We start from the raw sequence: 21359 nt of genomic DNA on the forward strand, positions 1-21359 counted from the left end.
TGAAAAAGCATCTTCATAGCATACAGGTTTTTCATTGCATACTATACCCACTAATGCACGTGCAAGAAGATTACCTTGTTCTTTGAGAGTAGAGGCTCCTATGTGGGCAGCCAATGAAAGAGGTTGCTTGTTGTCCCGAAGAGTGTCTGGCAGCCAACAAGGGTCTCTTTTAGGCTGGTGAAGTTCAATCCTTGTGTGCTCCAAATGATCATTAATGGTGGGTTGCTCATGGCACAAGGTATCAAGTTGCTGTTGGAGCTGTAATTTGGTCTACTTCAACTGATGTAATGTACTTGTAGATGGTAGAAATGAAGGTTAAGTAGAAGGGTTGGCCATAGAATCATTATGGAAAAGCGGTAATAGGCTACTAAAGATGTCTAAAGCATCAATAATAGGATATTTGGGATAATCCAGCAAAGGACAAGAAGCATTTTCAGCGAAGGTAACATCTCGACTAACAATAATATGCGTGTAGAGGGTTGATAAAGCTAGTACCTCTTGCTTTCAGCACTATACCCAATAAATATACAACAAAGAGCCTTATCTTCCAACTTGTGCCTTTTTTGAGAAGGCACATGAGCATATGCCAGTGATCCAAAAGTCCCCATATGAGAGATAGAAGGCTTGGAGCCAATCCATGCCTCATAAGGAGTGATGGTGTGCAAAGCTCTTGTAGGACACCTATTCAAAATATAAGCGGCACAAGGAATAGCATCGAACCAAAAAGAATTTGGCAAATTCTTACTCTTTGGCATGCATCTTACCGTCTCCATGAGTGAAGCTACTCCATTTTGTTATAGGGAGCAAGGGACAATGCCTTGATCATGCATACCTTGAGATGCAAGTCTAAATAATTGTTTGGAAAAAATTCACTTCTCCCCTCTAAAACAAAAACAAGTCGGTGCAAAGGGTCAAAATGCGAGAGTCGCTTTGGTTCTCCACCATGGCCATAAAAGTCTTGAAGCAAGAGAAGGCTTCAGACTTTAACTTCAATTTCAAGTGAATTGGGATTTGTCGTCAATAAAGGTGACAAAATAGGAGAATCCACCAAGAGATTTCATGACCACAAACATCACTGTCAAGGACATGCAAAATAGGCGGAGAATAAACACGATGGGAAAGGAAAATTGGTGCATCTTACCAAGTAAAGAACCTTGACAAATGTGATTTGATGGTAGGTAGATTTTTGGAAGATCTCTAACCATGTGCTTTGATTGAAGTTTCATCAATAGATAATATTTGATGTGGCCAAGTCTCTGATGCCATAAATGTGTATCTTGGAAAGAGTCCTTTGTTTATAAGGCACGATCAATAGGAGTTTCAGCAAGCTGGTGATCATATGTATCAAGATAGGAGAGGCATTTTTAGTGAGGGTGCTTGTTAAGACAATGCAAGAAGAAACTTAATCATGATATGCCACACATTGGGGGCCATGAAAAATTACTCAAAACCCTTAAGTTGCAATGGCTGAAATAGAAATAAGATTCTTCTTGATACTGGGTATACAGAGAATATCTTGCAATGTTAAAGGAGTGCTTGAAATAGGGGCAACCTACATATGACCAATGCCTTTAACTGCGTAAGAGGCATGGTTGGCATGCATGACTGTGCTTGCCTTAGTTGCATGAGAGATGAATGAAAATAATGCTCGACAAGAGTGATGTGCTTAGAAGTACCACTATTGAAATACCAAGTAGAAGTTGCATCAGTAATAGAGAAACAAGTATCATGAAAAGAAGAATTATATTGACATTGAGTGAAAAAGTTATAATCCTTAAACTAAGTATAGTTCATGATTTCATGTGTGATAGCAAGACCAAAATCCTCCTTTTTGATGCAATGCACTTTGGATATTCAATGATGTCGCGCCTTGTCTTTCGGCAGTAATTGCACTTCTTGGGTTTGGTGGATGTAGTTTTTGAAGGGTTGGAAGAGGATGGGCCACCATGGGAGGATATCTTCGATGTAAAATGTGTGGAAGTAGAAGGATGACTAGCATGAAGGTTTGTTGATTTTTGACCAATAGGCTTGTTTTTGACTTTAGGTTTGGCCCCTAATACACATCCCCGTATGGACTTTCTAGCACCATCAATGCAAGTGCCCATTCTTCCTCCTTTGCCCAAAGAAGACCACCTTGATGGCTCAAATTACTCCCTTTGGTCTTGCAAATTGGAGTGCATCTTTGATGTCTTTGATTTATGGGTGTTTGTTACCACCACCCATCCCTCGTCCAATCGAGAATCCCTGCATTGATTCTATGATGGACCAAGTAGCCCTTTATAGGCCATCCTATGGGCAACATGTTGATGCCCTTTTACCCATGATTTGGGCTTCCTAGGCATTTGAACCTTTATTAAAAACAATTGCTAAAATTTGCAAACAATTGCTAAATATTGATGAAATAGTGCTAGATAATCAACTTGTTTCTATTACTTTGAATGGTCTACTTGAATCCTGTCAAGGTTTTGCTACTACTTTGTGGTTGGTAGCTATGGGCAGCCAACTTGCCTATACCTTTGACCAATTTGTGTCTTTTTTGTTGCACAAAGAGCAAAGTTGTCTTAATAGCAACGCTACTTTGGTGACCAAATACTCCTTTTCCACCCATCATTGTGGAAAGACAATTCAAGGTGAAGTTTGATATGCATGCTCTACTAAAGATTTGAATGTAGCTCAAAAAGAGTTTGACATGAAGGAATCAAATTCAAGTGTCAAGTTTCTCAATTGGATTTTGAAGCACATGCAAGCTAAAAAAACATTGTGTGTTATTGAAAGTCCCACCATAAAAAATTCCAATTGGTGATGTGGACATTTTATCTACCTTTCACCTATGCTATTTATGGGTTGACAATGTCTCATGATGAGGCAGGGGGGATGAGGCCGTTCTGATCTTTCAGACCTATTAGAGTGTCGATCTCTTGGGGATCATGGCTCTAATCTTCAATCTTCACATCGCTCTCTTTGTGAAATATTGACTAGGAGGACCACTTGTCTAAAGAAAAATGGAGTGACTCCTCATTTGAGTCATCAAACACATTGAATTAGTGGTTCATAGCTCTTCAAAGAAACATGCAAACACACAAAGTACTCTTGTGTTTTTGAGTTGGGCTGCGCAAGCAGAGGAGAAATCAGCTACACCCTACAAAAGGAAGTTGTAGCTCCACTGTACAATTCATAGAACAATACAGAAAATTTGCATTCTTTGCGATAAATCTGCACCAAACAGCAAGGAGAGTGTGGTCTTCTCTTTGTAGAACCTGTGAGTCCCCTCTTTTGGCTTTGATACTAGGTGAGTGTGCAATGGAAGGACACAAACATAGAGAGAGAAGGGAAGAAAAAGACTGCAATGAAAGAAGAGAATGGAAGAGAAAAATCTGCACTGAACTCCAAAAGAATGCTAAATACAATGTGGATTGATTAGTACTTGCACACAGCCCAAGACGTTAGTGAGGGCATTAGATCACACTAATGACAAATGGCAACATCGGATGATAGAGGAGAGTTTCGAATGTTGGAGTGTGTTGAATCTACAAAGAAGAATGATGACTAGGTAGTGGGAAATGGCTATAAATAGCCATAAAATGCCAAAATTGGCCAATTGTTGATCAAGCATGCCAAAAATCCGGCCAACTTGCCAAATTGTGATAAAATAATGTTGTTGCCGCTTAAAAAGTGCTGGTTGCCTCATAGCTGGTGTGAGTACACTCTCTAACCATTGAAAAAGAAATACAAATGTTGGAAATAAACCTTAGCTAGTGTGACACACTGAAAAGCGACTGAAAAAGATACATATTGTATTGTAAGCTCTAGAAAGAGTTGCTTCCTCGGTCAAAGCATATGAAATGATAGACAAATGGAATGTTAGAGCTACTATTGTCCTCATCCTAACCTAAACCAAGGTTCATAGATAGGAGATGATTGTGCAAGGTACATGACTGCTAACACCTATTTCTCTCATGCACACTGACTATGATTGCTCACATTAAGCATTTGACAAGTGCTGGTAAGATATGGCTAGATTTGGACTAGATTTACAATCAGATTATCGTTCTGAAGCAAGTGTCTCTGGAGATTGAGATGCAGACTTTGAATCTGAATAAGTCTGCCTCCCTGCAAAAGCATGCTAACAAACTCTAGCAAATATAGCTATTGGTTCAAAATGTTGATGAGGTTATTGCATGTGAAGACATGGTAGCGACTTTGTTGTCATAATTGTCTCTCCCTTTTCAATTCTTTTTACTTTGGTTTGATTGCATTAGGGCATATTGAGACTCTCGATTGGGAAGAGTTGGTTCCTATGTTATTGGATTAAGAGAAGCAACTTAAGAATCTTAATCCTCCAAAGTCGAAGGCTCTTAGATGATAAAGTTCCAAAAGAAAGGAAAGAAAAAGAAGAAGGATGATAAATCCAAGAACATGTGGTAAGACATGTAATTGTACGAACAATTGCCCTAACAAGGACAAGTAGGATACAAAGGAGGATAAATCTACAAACGACTCAAGAGTGGTGGTAGCTTTTTCATCAATGGTATTTCTTCACATAGAAGTCATGAAGTCTTCTATACAAGATACAACTTTGATGATCGCTCACATTGGAGTGTGGATCATAGATAGTGGTGCTTCTTGCTACTCCTTCCCTAGATGGTATTGTTAAGCTAAAACACGCTTTTCAACTGATTAGCATTCTTAAAACAACCCCAAAACACACTTAAATAATGAAAAACCCTAAAAAGGGGAGCTATCTGAGAGATTTTCAGTGGTCCCCCCAAAACCCTAATTCTTTGGGGCACCCTTTGACATCTATAAATAGACAGGTTGCCCCCATTCAGCCTCATTCATGTCTATGCAGGTTTCACGCCCTAGAGTGCAAATTTCAGCCATCAGTCTACCTGTATGTGGTTGTCCAGCCTTTGAGACTATTGCCACCTTTTGTAGCTTGTGTTTGATTCCAAACCGGCCTAGCGATAGTTCCTACACACTCCAACTACTTGTGTTTGGTGTCTCTTCCTCCAGGCGGCAGGTGCTGGTGCTTCTCCTCATCCATGCGACATCCACAGTTTGCGTTTGCACTCGTTTGGGGGCCGCCTCCCATCTTTGTAGCTTCTCCTACTTGCGTTTGATGCTCTAGGCCCTTTTGGCATCATCGTTTTGCAGACTTCACACTCCGACTGGTGGTCACAGACTTGGGATCTATCTTCGATGGACGTCACTCTCCGACACACTGCTGTGCCCTTGAGGATCTGTACACTCTTACATTCATATGCAGTATTCATTCACTTCAAAGTTGTGTTCTTCTTTCCCTTCTTGTGTTTGTGTTTGAGTTTTGAGTTTTGTGTTCAGGGTTTGAGTTTTACTGTCTGTGTTTGTGTCTGTCTCTTTGTGTTTTTGTCATGGTCATACACTCTGTGTTTCCTTAGTGCAAACCCTAGTAGTTTTCTTCACAGGTAATGCATGGGCATATTTTGATTGGTAATAGCTTTTCAGCTCCTATACACGACAAAGATGATATGCAACTTATTCCGGATGCGCATGTCTGTGCTCATACTTTGGAGGTTCTTTATGTACCAAGCTTAGCTAACATCTTCTTTTGGTGAGCAAGATTTGTGGACTTGGCCTCATTGTGGAATTTAATGTGGACTCTTTTTGAGTTATTGATGGCAAGTCTAGATAGGTATTGTGAGAGGAATCATATCTACAAGATGTGAAGTTCCACATCTCGTATATCCTTCTTTTCATAGACATAGATCGAGTTGTGGCATGCTTGGTTTAGCCACCTCAACTAGGAGTATCTTCGGAAGATAGCTTGTGACCAACTTGGTTTGCCAAATGTTTAGGTGAGCCATTCCCCTTGTATATATTGCATTCGAGAAAATAACAATGTGACTCGATTCTCCAACAAGGATTCTTAATGGGCTACTAGTCCATGGAGCTTATTTCTCACAATTGATATAAAAAAGGTTGGTTATAACATCACCTGCCACTCAAGAGCAGATTTGATGGGATGGCCATAATGTCCAAGCACATGCCATAATTGCGTTATTCATGAAGAGAGGTATCATTCCACTCATCCAATCGTGCAAAACAACTAAGGATTCATGGAATTAGCTTGCATCGGTGTATCAAGGGTGCAATGAAGCACGAGTTGCTTGCTTGCGTAAGCAACTAGAAGAATGCATGGGATTATCTTGCATCATTGTATCAAGTGTGCAATGAAGCACGAGTTGCTTGCTTGTGGAAGCAACTAGAAGATGTTTGCATGGAAGAAGGTAACATGGATGCCTATCTCATTGGTATCTTTTTGTGCGGGCCTATGAGAATGACTCTCTTAAGAAGAGTCTTTATTTCATGCTAATTGTTGATGATTTTAGTAGGATGACTTGGGCGTATTTTCTGGAGTGGAATCTAGTAGCTTTCTCTAGTTTTAGAGATTGGCCTATCTCTTAGGAACCGTTTTGAGTGAAAGCTAAAGACAATGAGATCTGACAAATGTGGAGAATTTGGCTCCAACAAGATGGCTTGTTTTTGGTGAAGCGAGAGATTTATTACGAGCATGCTAATATCGACATTTCTCAAGAATATGGTGTCTTGGAGCGCGAGAACTAGAGTGTGAACGAGATTGCTTGAACAATGGAGCATAAGCAAATATCGTGGTGTTTATGGGCCAAAGCAATGGCCATTGCCATTCATACCCTTAACCGATCACCCAACTGAGCCATTCTCAGTATGAATCCATTTGAGGCTTATTTTGGACTAAAGCCTTATGTGTCTTATTTCAAAACTTTTGGATGTGATGCCTATGTTTAGATTTCAAGAAAGAAAAGAAACAAATTTGAGCCAAAGTTCGAGAAGCAAGTGTTTGCTGGCTATAGTTTCCTCTCATAGGGGTATCGTATCTTCCTAGTCATAGGGGACTGTATTTATGATAGCTTTAGGCAACCAAATATTGTTATGGGGGTGACCCATGTCCATTCTATGGATTATCACATAGATTACTATATAGGGTTGAAGCCCTTCCAATAGGTAACATTAGCTATCTCCTCATCATCAAAACACACTTAAGAGGGTGTGGTCAGCCACTCCTTCCTACATACTAAATGTATTTAGATGGCGACTCCTTCTTAAGAGACTACCAACGAGGAAGAGTTTGGCTTGCCATGTGCAAATATTGCCACTTTGCCCCTTTTGCAATAAAGCAAAAGAAGATGAAAAACATCTCTTTTGGGAATGTGTCCACACTAGGCCAATCTGGAGTAGAATCAAGCGATGGCCACACTAGGCCAATCTGGAGTAGAATCAAGCGGCCATTACATGAAGCCAACCTCAAGAATCAATTCAGCATGTCTGTTGCCTTTTTTGTTGATTCTAGAAATCTAGATGAAGCCAATTGGAAACTAATCTCCACGATTAGTGGTGTTGTTCTCAAGTTTATATGGGAGAGAAGAAATGATTACATTTTTGGGAGAGGACCCAAGAAACGTCCTGATGAGTGCTGGGAATTACTAACTTTGGAAATTAGAGTGTTGATGAAGTTGCTTAGAAGCTCTCATTGGATTTACAGGCTTTTTTGCAAAAAGCTTAGTCTGATGGCTTGATGTCACGTTGTAAGAACTTTTACTTTACCCTTTTGATGAAATATATAATTAAGTCACATTACCAAAAAAAGAAAAAAACACATACACAGACATTTCAAAGAAGACCTCAACTAGAGCATGATGGTAGTGACCCCCTAAGCTTGTGAGACCCCTCTCTATCAGTTCAAGCATGCTAGCCTTTGAATGTGTTGAATTATGACATTGTGCGTTAGGTGATAGTTTTCTTACTTGTTGAAATTATGGATATAAAACTGGAAAATGTCATAAACTTGCATCTCAATTTTTGATACACCACATGAAAATCATATTGGCAAGTAGGGCAAAGCACGATTTTCGTTATAAAGGACATTCGAGTTTTGGTTGATGCTTTTTGCCTTAAATTTGAAAACATACAGTGGATTAAGCTCCCTTACATGAATCTAATTTTCAGGTATGCAAACCAACAAATCCTCGATGTGGAGCATGTAGGTTGAAGGAAACTTGTCCAAGTGCCCTCGTACATGATCAAAATGAAAGGCCAAATAAGAAGAAACATTCTAAGGAGTGAGTTAATAAATAGAATCAAGGCTCTCTATGGTGGTATAGAATTGTTGTTCAATGACCACATGTTGGAGGATGGGAATGTTTGTTCACGATTTCGGCGATGAATAAAAAATCATGTGATAATGTAGCAATTAGCAAGGATCTAGACACTTTTTAGTTAATGCCGATCTAGTTTTTGTTTTTCTATATACATATTTGCACTTGTAGCCAATGTCCACCTAGTTTGTTTTCTTATACATATTTGCACATGTAGTCAAGGGCTATGGTACTTAATTATTTAGGTTAATTGCATAAAGATTATTTTTATGATAGTTGAGATTTATGCTTGCATATACTAATGCGTTAGTGCCAATTTGGCTCAAATGTTGCATGTAAGCATATCCCATAGTCGAAGATCTTCCATATTGTTTTCTATTAACCATTCCTTTTCGAAAGAGTTTTATATTTCAAATAGCCTAGAAAGTCTAATAATGAGTGGCAAGTTACATGTATTTTGGCTAGTAACAATATGTAAGTATTGCCAACACAAAAGGTTAAATCTTTCTAAGTATCGATCTTTTACAAGCTCCTCTATTTTGATTGTTTCTTACTTTCGAGTTTCAACATGTCTTGCCATTCAAATTCTACTTTCCATGTGAGTAAAATGTTTCTCACGTGGTCATGAGGCTTATATCTATTCATTTCTTTCTAATTGTTTGTTGCATCATTTGTTGTTGCATAAGGTCAAATATACCTATGGTCTTCTCTTTCTTATATCTTGTTTTTCTCTTTATTTATTCCTCCTTATCAACCTCTCCTCGAGACAATTTTTGTGTTCTTTCTATTAACACCTATGCACGAGAGAGAGAGAGAGAGAGAGAGAGAGAGAGAGAGAGAGAGAGAGAGAGAGAGAGAGAGAGAGAGAGAATCTATTAATGTCTATAAAAGACCGAATCAACCTGAGACAAAGATACATACATCTGAAGCTCAAGGAATTGTCACGTTTTCCAAGTACATTAAACAAATCATAATCTAAAAGGAAACATTTAGCTAGGAAACAAGAAACGAATGAAAATCCTAAAAGCACTAGGGATTTAATACAATATGGTACGTATATGCATATTACTGTCATCCAAACATCTCTCATGGATTAATCTTACATGGACAAGCTTAAGTGTTAGGGTAAAGTTTCTCAATGACATGCCGCATCGTTTGTATCCTTTGTGCTAAACAAGCAAGGGTGTGGATTGGTAGGCCATGAGTAGCATGCTTTGCATCTTTCAATGGATCTATCTAAGGTGACTCCTTGTGGTGGAGCCATGAGTTAATGTAGGCTATAATGTGAAGTATCAGTTGCATTTTCAGCTTTGAAGAAGTCAATAATGGTGCATTGGTGTGAATCCCCAATGTGCTTCCCTTGCAATTGTAAGAGGCGATCTCTATGTCAATGCTCATCCGAAGAGTTGGAGGCAATGCTGATCTTAGAAGTTTATCACTTTGGAGATTGATATGAATTCTTCTCCAATGGTAAAGGCTCAATCCCCAAATAGGAGCCCCGTGTAGGAGTGTTGGTGTAACTAGTGCGCTGGTCCCACCCATATTGGTACTTTAAGAGTAGCTAGTTCCTTAAAAAATGTACATGTTGTAATGCATTCTTCCCTCAGAGACAACTATTTCAACGTAATGTGTTCCATATATCAAAGAGTTAGAGCTTCATCCTAGGTTCTCGGTAATGTATATGTGGTTCTTCGTGGCTCTTGATGCTTCATAGCATCGGGTTAGTTTATCCACAACTACTCTACTCAGTGAATCTCAGACCTACAAAAGTAATCCCTAGGCATAGATGTATCTTTGGACTTGCTCTACAATCTCCCCCGTCATATCTAAATTGTTGTACTGATCATTTGATCCATCGGCTGGAGGTGTTAAGCACCATAACCTTGGTCTTCCCAAGGTTCAGAGTGAGGTCTCTCTACTAGCAAAAGGCATGTAGTGCATCTAGGTGGTGTTGCAACCTCTTTGGGGTGTCTAATATAAGTGTGATATCATCTATATGCAATAGTAGAGGTATCAATACTCCCCCAAGGATAGGTCCATCATCTACCAATACAGTGTGGTATCTCATCAATAAGTAGCCCAAAGAGAGAGGGTGAAAGTGGGTAGTCCTGCTTCACTCCAATAGTGCTAATAATCTCCTTTGAAATCCCTCCTAGAGTTGGCACATATCTAGTGAGTGACTCATACAATGCTAGGACACCCCATCGCATCTCAACATAAGGACCCCCAACTCCTACAATCTCTACATGAGTCTAGCTTGTTGCATTGCATCAAAAACCTTATGAGAGTATGGGAAGCAACAATAGATCCATCTGTCATGTGCTTTGCCATCCTTAATCATATGTCCATGTGTGAAATATTATCAAGTCTAAATAGCAACTTGTCTCTAAGCTAGAAAAGTCAATATTCTAGGTACCTATCAAAGAAAGCAATTGTTGCATCTCCAAGGGAGAAAAGTCATTTTCCTAAATCCACATGTTAAAGAAAGCAATTGTTTGGCTAGTGTCTAAGACAAATAAGATTTCAAAGCGTACTTGGCACTCCTTTGTTGTACTTCAAATGAAGTCCTATCACTGTCATTATTATGATAAACATGAAAGCAACAGTGGTAGACTAGCCCATATGGCGGATCTTCTATGCTTATTGAGAGCCATAAAAATACTTGAATACCTTTTCCCTTGGCATAGTTAATAGAACTCAAATTGAACATTCAATTAGGGCTATGTGGAATGTAACTGCTAGAAGTTTGAGAGGCGATTGTTATTCAACTAATTGAAGAGGATATATTGTCACTAAGGAGCTATAGTTTCATGGGAGAAGCACACACATAGGAGCATATGAGCCAGTGAGTAGTGGTTGCTTTTTGGAGTCTTATGGGTGAATGGAGACTAGATACATCTAGCATATAAGATGCTATGTTTCCATTCTATTTCTTTGGGGGTGAAGCATGGTGGGTTGTGCCAATACATGGAGGAAGGTCAAGCAATAGCTCCCATCTTGTAGTTGCCTAGTGTGCATTCACCCCACCAAGTAGCTAACCAACTAGTAGGGAAGCCTTCATAGAGGGCCCTATTTAATAAGTGGGGTAGGAGTGGTGACAACACATCTTTGGCATATGAGAGGTACTCTATTGCTAGTCCATTGGACCATTCTAAAGTTTTTCAATCCCATCTTTGACCATAGCTATATTGAAGAAGGTGGAGGAGATGGGTTTGCTCTCTAGTGGTGGGAGAGAGAAGGTTGTCCAAGTCCTTGGTAGAGCGAGATAGCATATGTGTGCCATGTCTCTAGAAAGATAATAGGGGTGTGGGCTTTGGACTCTCTAGATGCCTTCCGTGCCACCTTGTTCTCCTATCCCAAGAAGAATGAATAAAACTCATGCTTTAACTTGGCCAAGTATGCCCTTTTCTTCCACCATGTTAGGTAGTAAAAGATCATATGTGCCTAGCCATGTGTACCTCATGCTTTCTCCTACTAGAGGTGAGCAAGACATCACAAACTCTTTGCTAAGGAGAAGAATTATTCTTTTATACAGACTGAGGTGGAGTACTTGGGCGATATTATTAGTGAGAAAGGGATACAAGATGATTTTAAGGTATAGTCAGACTGAGGTGGAGTACTTGGGCGATATTATTAGTGAGAAAGGGATACAAGATGATTTTAAGGTATAGTGTGTTAGAGATGTTTGGCCAACATCATGTACCACCACTACACTTAGAGGATTTCTTGGTCTATCGTCATTCTATCGCATATTCATTAAGCATTATGCGGTTATAACAGTTTCTTTGATTGATAGGCTGAAGAAGGAAGCTTTCTTTTGGGATGCATTTGTAGATAGTAGCTTCAACCAGTTAAATGAACTCTTTACTTCTGCTCCTATTCTAGTATGCTCAGATTTCTCAAAGAAGTTTACCATACAGTGTGATGCTAGTGGCTGTGGCATAGGGGTTATTTCCTTATTGGAGCATGGAGTTATTGCCTTTGAAAGTAACAAGCTTACACATAAGAAAATGGCTATGAGTGTCTATGACCAAGAGATGTTGACTATTTTACATACGAGAAAGAAGTGGCACCATTAGTTGTATGGCAGCCAGTTTAGATTTCAAAGTGATCGCAAGGTCCTAAAGTATTCCCTCAATACAAAGCAGTGTAGGTGGGTAGCTACTTTGAAAAATTATGATTTTGATAGTACTTATATGAGGGGTAAAGACAATGTGGTAGTTGATTCTCTTTCCAAAATGTGGGTATATAAAGTTTCGGCTATGATTGAGCTACATAGTATTGGATTGAAGAATTATAGGAGGTTTATCTTTTGGATGATGAGCTCAGCCATATTTTTCTGAATACAGCAAGGTGTAACGGAGGAAAACTCACACTATTAGCTTAAAAATGGCTTAATGTGGCTTAAAGAAAAGATTGTTATTTCCTCTACTTCTTCTTTTGAGCAAAAAATTATAAAGGAGTTGCATTCCTTGCCTTTGGCTAGACATTTTGGAGTCTTTAAAACCTACGATAAGATAAAAAAAACCTTTTATTGGAAGGGATTGTGGAGAGATGTTAAGGATTTTGTTATAAAGTGTATGTCTTATCACTAGAATAAGGATATCACCCATAAGCCATGCAATTTATTGCAGCCACTACCTATTCCTAAGGAAAAGTGGATGCATATTACCATGGACTTCACTTACTACTAAAAGGGGATGTAATAGTATCTATGTGATAGTGGATAGGCTCACTAAGGAAACCCATTTTATTCCTACCAAGATATATCATTGCTTCACAGGTTGCTAATCAGTTTATGGAGAATATCTTTAGATTGTAGGGATTACCGAAAGGTGATTGTGCATGATAGGATTCAAAGTTTATGAGTAACCTTTGGCAGTGGTATTTAGCTCCATGAGCACTAATTTGGCTCCTTCTATAGCCTATCTGATGGCTAGATAGAAAGGGTAAATAAGTGGTTGGAGACTTACCTTTGCCATTTCTGTCATGATATGCAACATCCATGGGATTCTTAGTTGCATTTAGCTGTGTTTGCTTATAATAACTCCACTCATGCTAATATTATAGTTCACTCTTTGAGGCTATATATGGTTATAAGGTATCCTTATCCACATTCATTTTCAATGAGAATATCAATCCTCATGGGAAATAAGAATTGGAAAGAATGTAGACTCTTCTTTGGTAGTGTAAGATGAATCTTAAGAGTGCCCAAGTTCAAATGAAGATGTATGCTGATGAGAATAGGTGCCCTTTAGAGTTACAAGAAGATGAATTAGTTTTGTGAAAGTACCCAACTCTCATTACTCTACCTTGAAGGGTGGATCCAATAATAAGCTTGCTCATAGGTTTTTATGGCTTATAAGATCTTGAAGCACATTTGAGACTTGGCATATAGATTGGAACTATCCTTACCTATCGAGATTCATAATGTGTTCCATGTTAGTCAGCTCAAGCCCTTCTATGGTACTCATGTGGATATAGTTGATGAGTTACCACCTATAGATGAAGGTCTTATTCAGTACATCCATGAGGACATCACAGGTTAGTGTGAGAAGAAGCTTCACTCTCATTCTATCATTGAGTATTTGATTAGGTGGAGAGGTTTGCCACCTGAAGCAGCTTCTTAGAGGGGTGAATCTATATTAGATGAGTTTCCTACCAAGCGATGCATTAGTGGCCGAGGCATAACTAACTACAATGGAGATAGTTGTGGAGTAGACATGGTTCAACCAACAATTTGTTTAAAAATAGTTTTCATTTTGCTAAATTTTCAGAAATATATCACCTACATAGGTCAAAGTACTCTTCAATAGCTACGATTTGACATATAGTATGCTTCATTTGGATGCTTGTATCAAAATTTATGATAGATTTTGTTCAATAGGGTCTATTCTTACAGCAAGCTCTCCATTCATTCTTGAGCTTGTTTCTTAAAAGACTCAAATCTCTTTTGAAGGCATCGAGATTATGTATATAGTTGACGCTTATCTTCATGTCTTCATTCTAGTCAATATAACTTCAATATTTCATTCATTTCCCATACATTGTATAGTTGAAATCAAAGTAGTACTTTGTTTCATCCATCCTTCCCAACCATTGTAAGTTGGGTTTTGTGGGCAAAAACCTTTGGGTGATTATAAGAAGCTAGGAAGAAGATATATTTTAGTTTGGAATTGTTAATAATACCTTGTCACACTAACACATGTATAAAAGGGGTGAGATGTAAATTTTGATATCTTTTTGACAATAATACAATTACTATCTCTCACCTCATCTCCTTTCCATGGCTTCTCTCTCTTCTTTCCTAACTTTTTAGTCTTTCTCTCTGCTCATCACTCTTTTCTCTCCTCTACTTTTCTTTCTCTCACCTCTCAGCTCTTTCCTTGACACCCAAACTTGAGTCTAAATCTCCCCTAATATATCCCAAAGCATCCTATCCAAAAGTAGCTAAGACATCGGGCCAAGGGTGCACATTGAATGCCCAAGGACCTACTAAGGCTACAAAGGTTATGGTTATATTATCTCAGGAGCCCAAAGGGTCACCCCAAAGAGACCAAGCCATCAGACAAAGGATGCTCATTGGTTTCCTAGTGACCTATGAGAATCTACAAAGGTGCCCAAGGGTGAAAATAAAGGGATGATTAGATCCAAGATCACAAAACAAAAGACTATCCCAATCACGCATCCATAATGTCAGTGATGATTAAAATGGTAAAGAAGTATGAAAGTGTGGTGGTAAGAGAGCCACTAGTGGAAACAACTCCAAATCTGTTCAAGAGTATACTAGACAATGAGATGCATAGGTGAACTATATGACGAGAATGTGCATGTAGTACGGTGCAACTTGGACTATGCCTTATGGAAAAATTGTTCACTTTTCCAAGCCTCCTTTTACATAGAGGTGATCATGTAGTGCAAACAATAGGACAACAAGGAAGGGAGATTGATGTCAAAGAAAAATTTTAAAACTACCAAAGGAGGAAGAGGAATGTGCTGTCGATCTTCATTTGGTGCCAAGAACAATACTGAAGAGTGAAGTTAAAGAACCCCAGCTAGATTCGCTAGGGAAAAGTTGCCACTACAATAACATCAAGAGATGTCACAAGATTCACCTCGAGAGGGAAAGCCTCCATGCTATAGAAGGGAAAGTCTCCAAGGAAGATGAAATTAGAAAGGAATAGTGAACTTCGTATATCTCCAACCCAAGAAGGACCGGTGAATAACTTCATGTTAGTCCTAGTCTGAAATACAAAATCTTGTAAAAGAGATTAGAGTCTACAAAATAGAGCTTCATAGTGAGATGCTTCAAAGCAAATCAAAACAAAAGTGAAGTTGTGAGGCTAACAATAGGTTTATCAAGATGGGGATGACCAATCAAGTGAACCGATGCCATCAAGTAAGCAATATTGGGGATTACTAAGTGCTAGAAATAAAGATTAGAAGAATTAGGGATCAAATATGTAGTTTCTTGCTTGCTCAAATGATACCCAAAATGATATCATTGTGCATTCATCTTTTGCTAAGCTTAGATTGCTCAAAATGCTACCTTTCCACTTTCAACATTTTCTCAACTTAGACTGGTGGTTATAGACCTCGGAATCTATCTTGGATGGATGTCACTCTCTAACTACTCCCATTTCTTTGCCTTTGAGCATATTCTATATTCTCTCAATCATTTCCAACATTCATTCATTTGCTTCACACCTCTTTCTTCTCTATTTGTGTGTTGTGTTCTTTCATTTATTGCATTCTTGTGTTTTAGTTGTGTGTGTATATTCTACATTTCTTAAGTGTAAACCCCATCATTACTTCACATGGTTCCGAGCCAATGCTCTTCTAAAGAGTATCATGTGTTTATCGTGGAGAGATTAGTTTGTGCGAGATACATGAATGACATGTAACCAATTTATAATGACTATGACTCATCATTGTCTCTTACAACCAATGACAAGGTTGAGTAACTAGTGCTCAAGAAGAACAACATCAACAATACAAAGGAAAGGGAAACAATCTAATCCATCTTGATAGTGGTAGTGTCCACAAGCAAATGCTACCAATTTATGAACCATGATAGCAATAGCACAATTGTGGTTGCTTATTTTTGATTTTGGATCCCAAGATTGATGCTAATCCACTCTAGATCCATAGCAGTAGCAACCTTTGGCCACGTTCATTCTTTCACAAAGGATCTACACACCCCAAATTCTTCCGAGGCAACAATGGGACCCAAATAGTAGCATAGTCCAATTTGTGATATCTATATAACAAAGGGTGAATCCAAATAAAAAAGGAATGAGGAACAATACACAATATCAACAAGCGTATAGGAAATAATCAATGAACATTTGCCCCAACTATGCTCACCCAAACCTGAACCTCAATCTCATCCTGGATTAGACCAAAATATGAAGTGAGAACATCTTGAACATGGTTGACAAGCTTGTTAGGAAATCAAGTCACGAAAATTTAGTTGAATGCTACAAGAAATTAGATGATATGATGGATATATTGACACCTAGCTATGTATTAATTGACATATGAGTTCTAGATGGGAATACGGCTAAAGTTACCATTTAAATATTTGTCATGTTGGAAGAACAAAACCATATTTTTAGTAGATATGATGCATAATTGAAGAGCTCAAGGGAACCATATGTTACAATATGGCTAAGAGTAGACACTTTACAACTTCTTATAGGATTTGTCCTTATCAAATTAGCAAAGAGGAGAGTTAGAAATTATAAAGGAAGAGAAAAACATGGCACATGCTTTGAGTTTTCATTACACATAGAAATATTTGTCACATGGGAGGAACAAAAACATATTTTTAGTAGACACAACACATGATTGAACAGCTTAAGGGCATGATATCTAACAATATGGCTACGAGTAGGCACCTTTCAACCTCTTACATGAATATTATTCCTTGTCAAACTAGCATAGAAGAGATATTGAAATTAGAGATGAAGGGCCAAACTAATGTTGGTTTGAAAAACATGGTACAAGCTTTGAGCTTTTATCACACATAATAGAAGTCAATTGATGACCAACATCAAATAGAGGAGGTAAAATCTTTGTTTCTTATTGTGAATCTCTTCCCTTTTTGTATCCACGAATGTAAATGACATTGTGATGGTAAGGATTTGTAATTTTTGTATAGTAAACATGCCACTTTCTGTTTGAATTAACATGGATATTTTCACCAATGTGGATGGGCATTTGGATGGCTTTCTGTTGAAGGTATTATAACAATATTTCAATGAGATTTTTAACGTGGTTTCAATTGATAATGTTGACATATAAACTATTTTCTTAGAGTAGACGGAATGTTTAATGTTTGACTAAATGCATCATAAGGTTGTTTGAAGCATATTTTAAGAAAACTTTCAAATATAATAAAAATACGTAGCACCAAATTCCTTTAAAGTAATGGGTATTATGTATAAATTTCTTGTAATTGTTGATTTAGAGAACCCCCTCTATTAGATAAAATTTTGAATGAGGAAGAAGTACATTTGACCATTTATCTAGGGCTAGGAGACACAATCTTAAAGGTTTTGTACTATGTCACATGTCTAGCTATTGAATCTATAATGTATATCTTGATGGTACAAAGCAACTCATGTTTGGAGCTCTCTTGGAATAACCAAATATTAATAACCCCAAACTACAAAAAAGCCTACCTTGCGAGGAAAGCTTTACCTCAGCTCCACAAAGATTGATCTAAAATGACACCTAAATTAATACTAGAGTCTCTTATCAACATTATGTAATGTTAGCTTTGAAATGATTGCTTTCCTATCATCCCTCGCATTGAAGCAAACTATTGCTATACTTGGTTCAAAGAGAGTGACAAATGAGGGAAAGTTATATGCATCAGCTTCTCTACCCATAAGTTATAGTCTTGACCTTGGCCTGCTAAAACTGCAAAAAATATCTATTCAAATTTATTGTCTTTATTCTTAATCCAATAATTGTTAGGACTCCACCTAAAGGCCAAAAATAATCCACCAAGTGTTTCCTCAGCTAGCATCGAGGCCTTTCAAGAGATCCACCTAGGCTCATAGAGGTAAGCTAGTCCTATAGTGCTCAAGCGATTATAGCTAGAGCCCCCTAGTTCCTTGGGACTTCCTAGCTAAACAACAAATCCATTTGAAGAGATCTCTTATGTCCGATGTGGGTCTTAGCATATTCTTGGAAGATTCTTTCTTCATCGTTGGATTAGAGAAGTTGAGTGGGGTGAGACAGTCTTGCCCATATAAGGCATGGAATGGAGTCATCTTAAATATTTGGTAGTAAGCGGAATTGTGATCAAATTCCACTAAGGGTAGCTATTGCATCCACCGCTTAGGCTCTCTATAACAGTATGCCCTTAAAATATCTTCTATGACTTGATTGACTTACTCTATTTTGCCATCAATTTGTAAGTGATATGCTATACTAAGGTACCAATAGCTTTAAAAAAACTCTCCCAAAATCAAGAAGTAAAAAGGGAATCTTGATAATTAATGATCCTTTTTGGCAACTTGTGAAGGTAAAAAATTTCCTTGACAAATAATCTTGCAATGTCTGAAGCCTTGTAGTTTGTCTTGAACTCTTTGCTTCTAGTATGAGTGTGCTTGAGGCTCTAGCCTTGAGTGCTTGAATCCAACTATGCTCGAATGTGCACACTTGGGTGCAACCATATGGTGATTATCTAGAGAGAAAATTTATGCTCTATGCATGTCTATTCTGGTTCAATTCTTTCCCCATGTTGAATTCCTCACATCATCTCTATGCTCACAAGTGTTATGGAATCTCTCTCCCTAATTATTTTCTATTGAATTGAAATGCAATGATCCACCTAATATTCAGTTCTTTATCAGCAATCATTATGCACATTATTTCACTCCCTAACTTGACCATGCTTGTTTTGGATGGCTGCCTGCAAGCTCCTTTTTCTAAGCATAATGGAAAAGCAAGTGCCTTACTTAGTTGATTCCGCTATGATATCCCAGCTACAAAATTGAAAATGTCAAGCTCACTAGGCATTGAATAAGGGGACATTAATAGAGCTCCTATTATTTCAGAAGTTCAACCTCCTTACATGGACTAGTTCTCACGTAGTTACTCTCATCTCCTCTCCAAACCTTTAAGCTCACAAGAGAACAAGCAATAAAATTGAATAGCTTCGAGGTTTTAGTAGATACATCCCTTACATGGACTAGCTCTCACGTAGTTACTTTCCTCTCCTCTCCAAACCTTTAAGCTCACAAGAGAACAAGCAAGCAAATTGAATAGCTTCGAGGTTTTAGTAGATACATCCCTTACTCTCTTCATTCTACTCAACTCAATTTGAAGCTTGAGATGATCTCATGATCCTTATGTCGCCTACTCCACATTAATAGCTCAGACTCACTTCAAGTCCAAGCAACCCCATATCTCGATGATGAAGATGGAGATGGAGAATTCAAGATTGTTTCATCCTTGTCCTTTGTGTGTGTGTGCCTGCATCTCTCTCTGTCTGATCCTCAACACAAAAGAAAGCAAGAAGTAAAATGTGAATATGGGAATAAGAAGCTTTGGCACACACACAAGAACGAGTCTTCAATTACATTTTAAAGCTTACATGCATGAACACTTTATTGGGGACTCTCTTTTAAATTGGGCATCACTTATGGTTGGCCCTTTGAATGGCCTTTTGGCCTTGAGACTCTTTCTTTTAGGATCCCAATATCCTTCCCAAAACTCCATAGTGGGCTCTATTACAACTTACAGGAGTGTTTTCCCCATGACCCTTGCAACAAATTACAATATGACTAATTAGGTAATTGAACAAATTTAAAAAAATTATTGTTGTTGGGCTTCATGCTTGTGCTTCTTTTTCATTGAGAACATAATCTACGTCACTTGCATGAGGATATAATTTTGTTTACAATAAAATTTTTGGTGCACCACATCCATGTAGCTTATTGGGAAATACATCATCAAAATTATTTATCATTGTGGTTTCATTGGCTCTTTTGAGGTTTTCTATGTTGTTTAGTTGAATCATATAACTCGAGTGTGTAGAAATTACACGTCACATTAGATGAAATCTGAGCAAGGAGTAGAGAACACATAACAAATATGAGAAGAATAGAGATTGCTTTAATTTCAAACTAATTGATACAAAGATGGCTCTGTCCACCCATGTGTTTCTAGTGTGAAGTTTAGACAATGATATGCAAAGAGCGTAAGGGTAGTTGAAAGAAATCTGATTGGTTGAAAGATAGATTGATGATGGCTTTAAAGGGATATTCTTTTATAACCCAGGAAGGTAGTCTAGTTAGCATGTTTGACTATATTATGAATCTTCCCCAGTCAGATAATAAATATTCCCGAGAATATTCTCTTTATCGTTGAGCCAAGGGCACTGTTGTCGGATCCTTGTCAGGGGGGCTATTGCCCCCCCATGAGACCCCCTAGCCAAGGGCCACTTCTATGGCCCCCAAACCCCAAAATAGAGGCCCCTAATAACTCTCACACCTCGCAACTTGATGCATTGTGCCTCAAGTTGCTACCAGTGTAACTACTTTATCTAATCCAAGGGCTAGATCCACAAAGGTCACCTTTTTGCCGTTTCGTTATATATACCTCATCAAACTTACAAGTCAAGAGACCCACCCAATGTCCATGATCACACATGGCTTCTCCTCATAATGGGGGCATTATAACTTAGAGCACCATGGATCATTGGTGGCACCTTAGGAGGGTGGGGCATTGAGCATATCAAACACCCCCCCTCAATGTCCACCTGTAGGTGAACTATATTCTCGGCCCAATACCGAGTCTCTAAGGATGAAACGAAGGAGATCATTCGTAAGAGATTTGGTGAAGATATCTTCTTCATTCTCCTCCGTTGGACAGTAGACCAGCTCTACCATTCCATCCTCGATCAAGTCACGTACATACTGATACTGGATCTCAGTGTGTTTGGTGCGTGCGTGAAAAACTAGATTTTTGACAATGGCAATGTAACTTTGATTGTCACATCTTAGCACTATTGGATCTTCATCCTTACTCCCATATGCTAAAGGATCCTCCTTAACCATACTAATTCACATGCAACAAAGTAAGCTACTCCTTGTACTCTGCTTTGGTAGAAGACAATGCCACTGTTGGTTGCTTCTTATTGATCTAAGAGAAGATTCTTGAACCTAAAGA

At 38.3% G+C, this 21359-nt stretch overlaps 1 protein-coding gene across 1 annotated transcript in view; it reads left to right on the top strand.

Annotated features, from left to right (window-relative positions):
* Positions 1–8321, top strand: part of LOC148016582 (uncharacterized) — an 89790-nt gene extending 81469 nt beyond the window's left edge. Inside the window, exon 8 of the mRNA XM_087664327.1 lies at positions 8023–8321. Coding sequence (XP_087520453.1) covers positions 8023–8139 — 117 coding nt within the window. The 3' untranslated portion in view covers positions 8140–8321. The remainder of the gene's footprint in view (positions 1–8022) is intronic.
* Positions 8322–21359: the final 13038 nt, after the last annotated feature.

Source organism: Lygodium microphyllum, chromosome 23 (assembly GCF_053477565.2).
Source record: "Lygodium microphyllum isolate KBCC chromosome 23, Lygodium_microphyllum_v1.1.10, whole genome shotgun sequence".
Taxonomy (NCBI): Eukaryota; Viridiplantae; Streptophyta; class Polypodiopsida; order Schizaeales; family Lygodiaceae; genus Lygodium; species Lygodium microphyllum.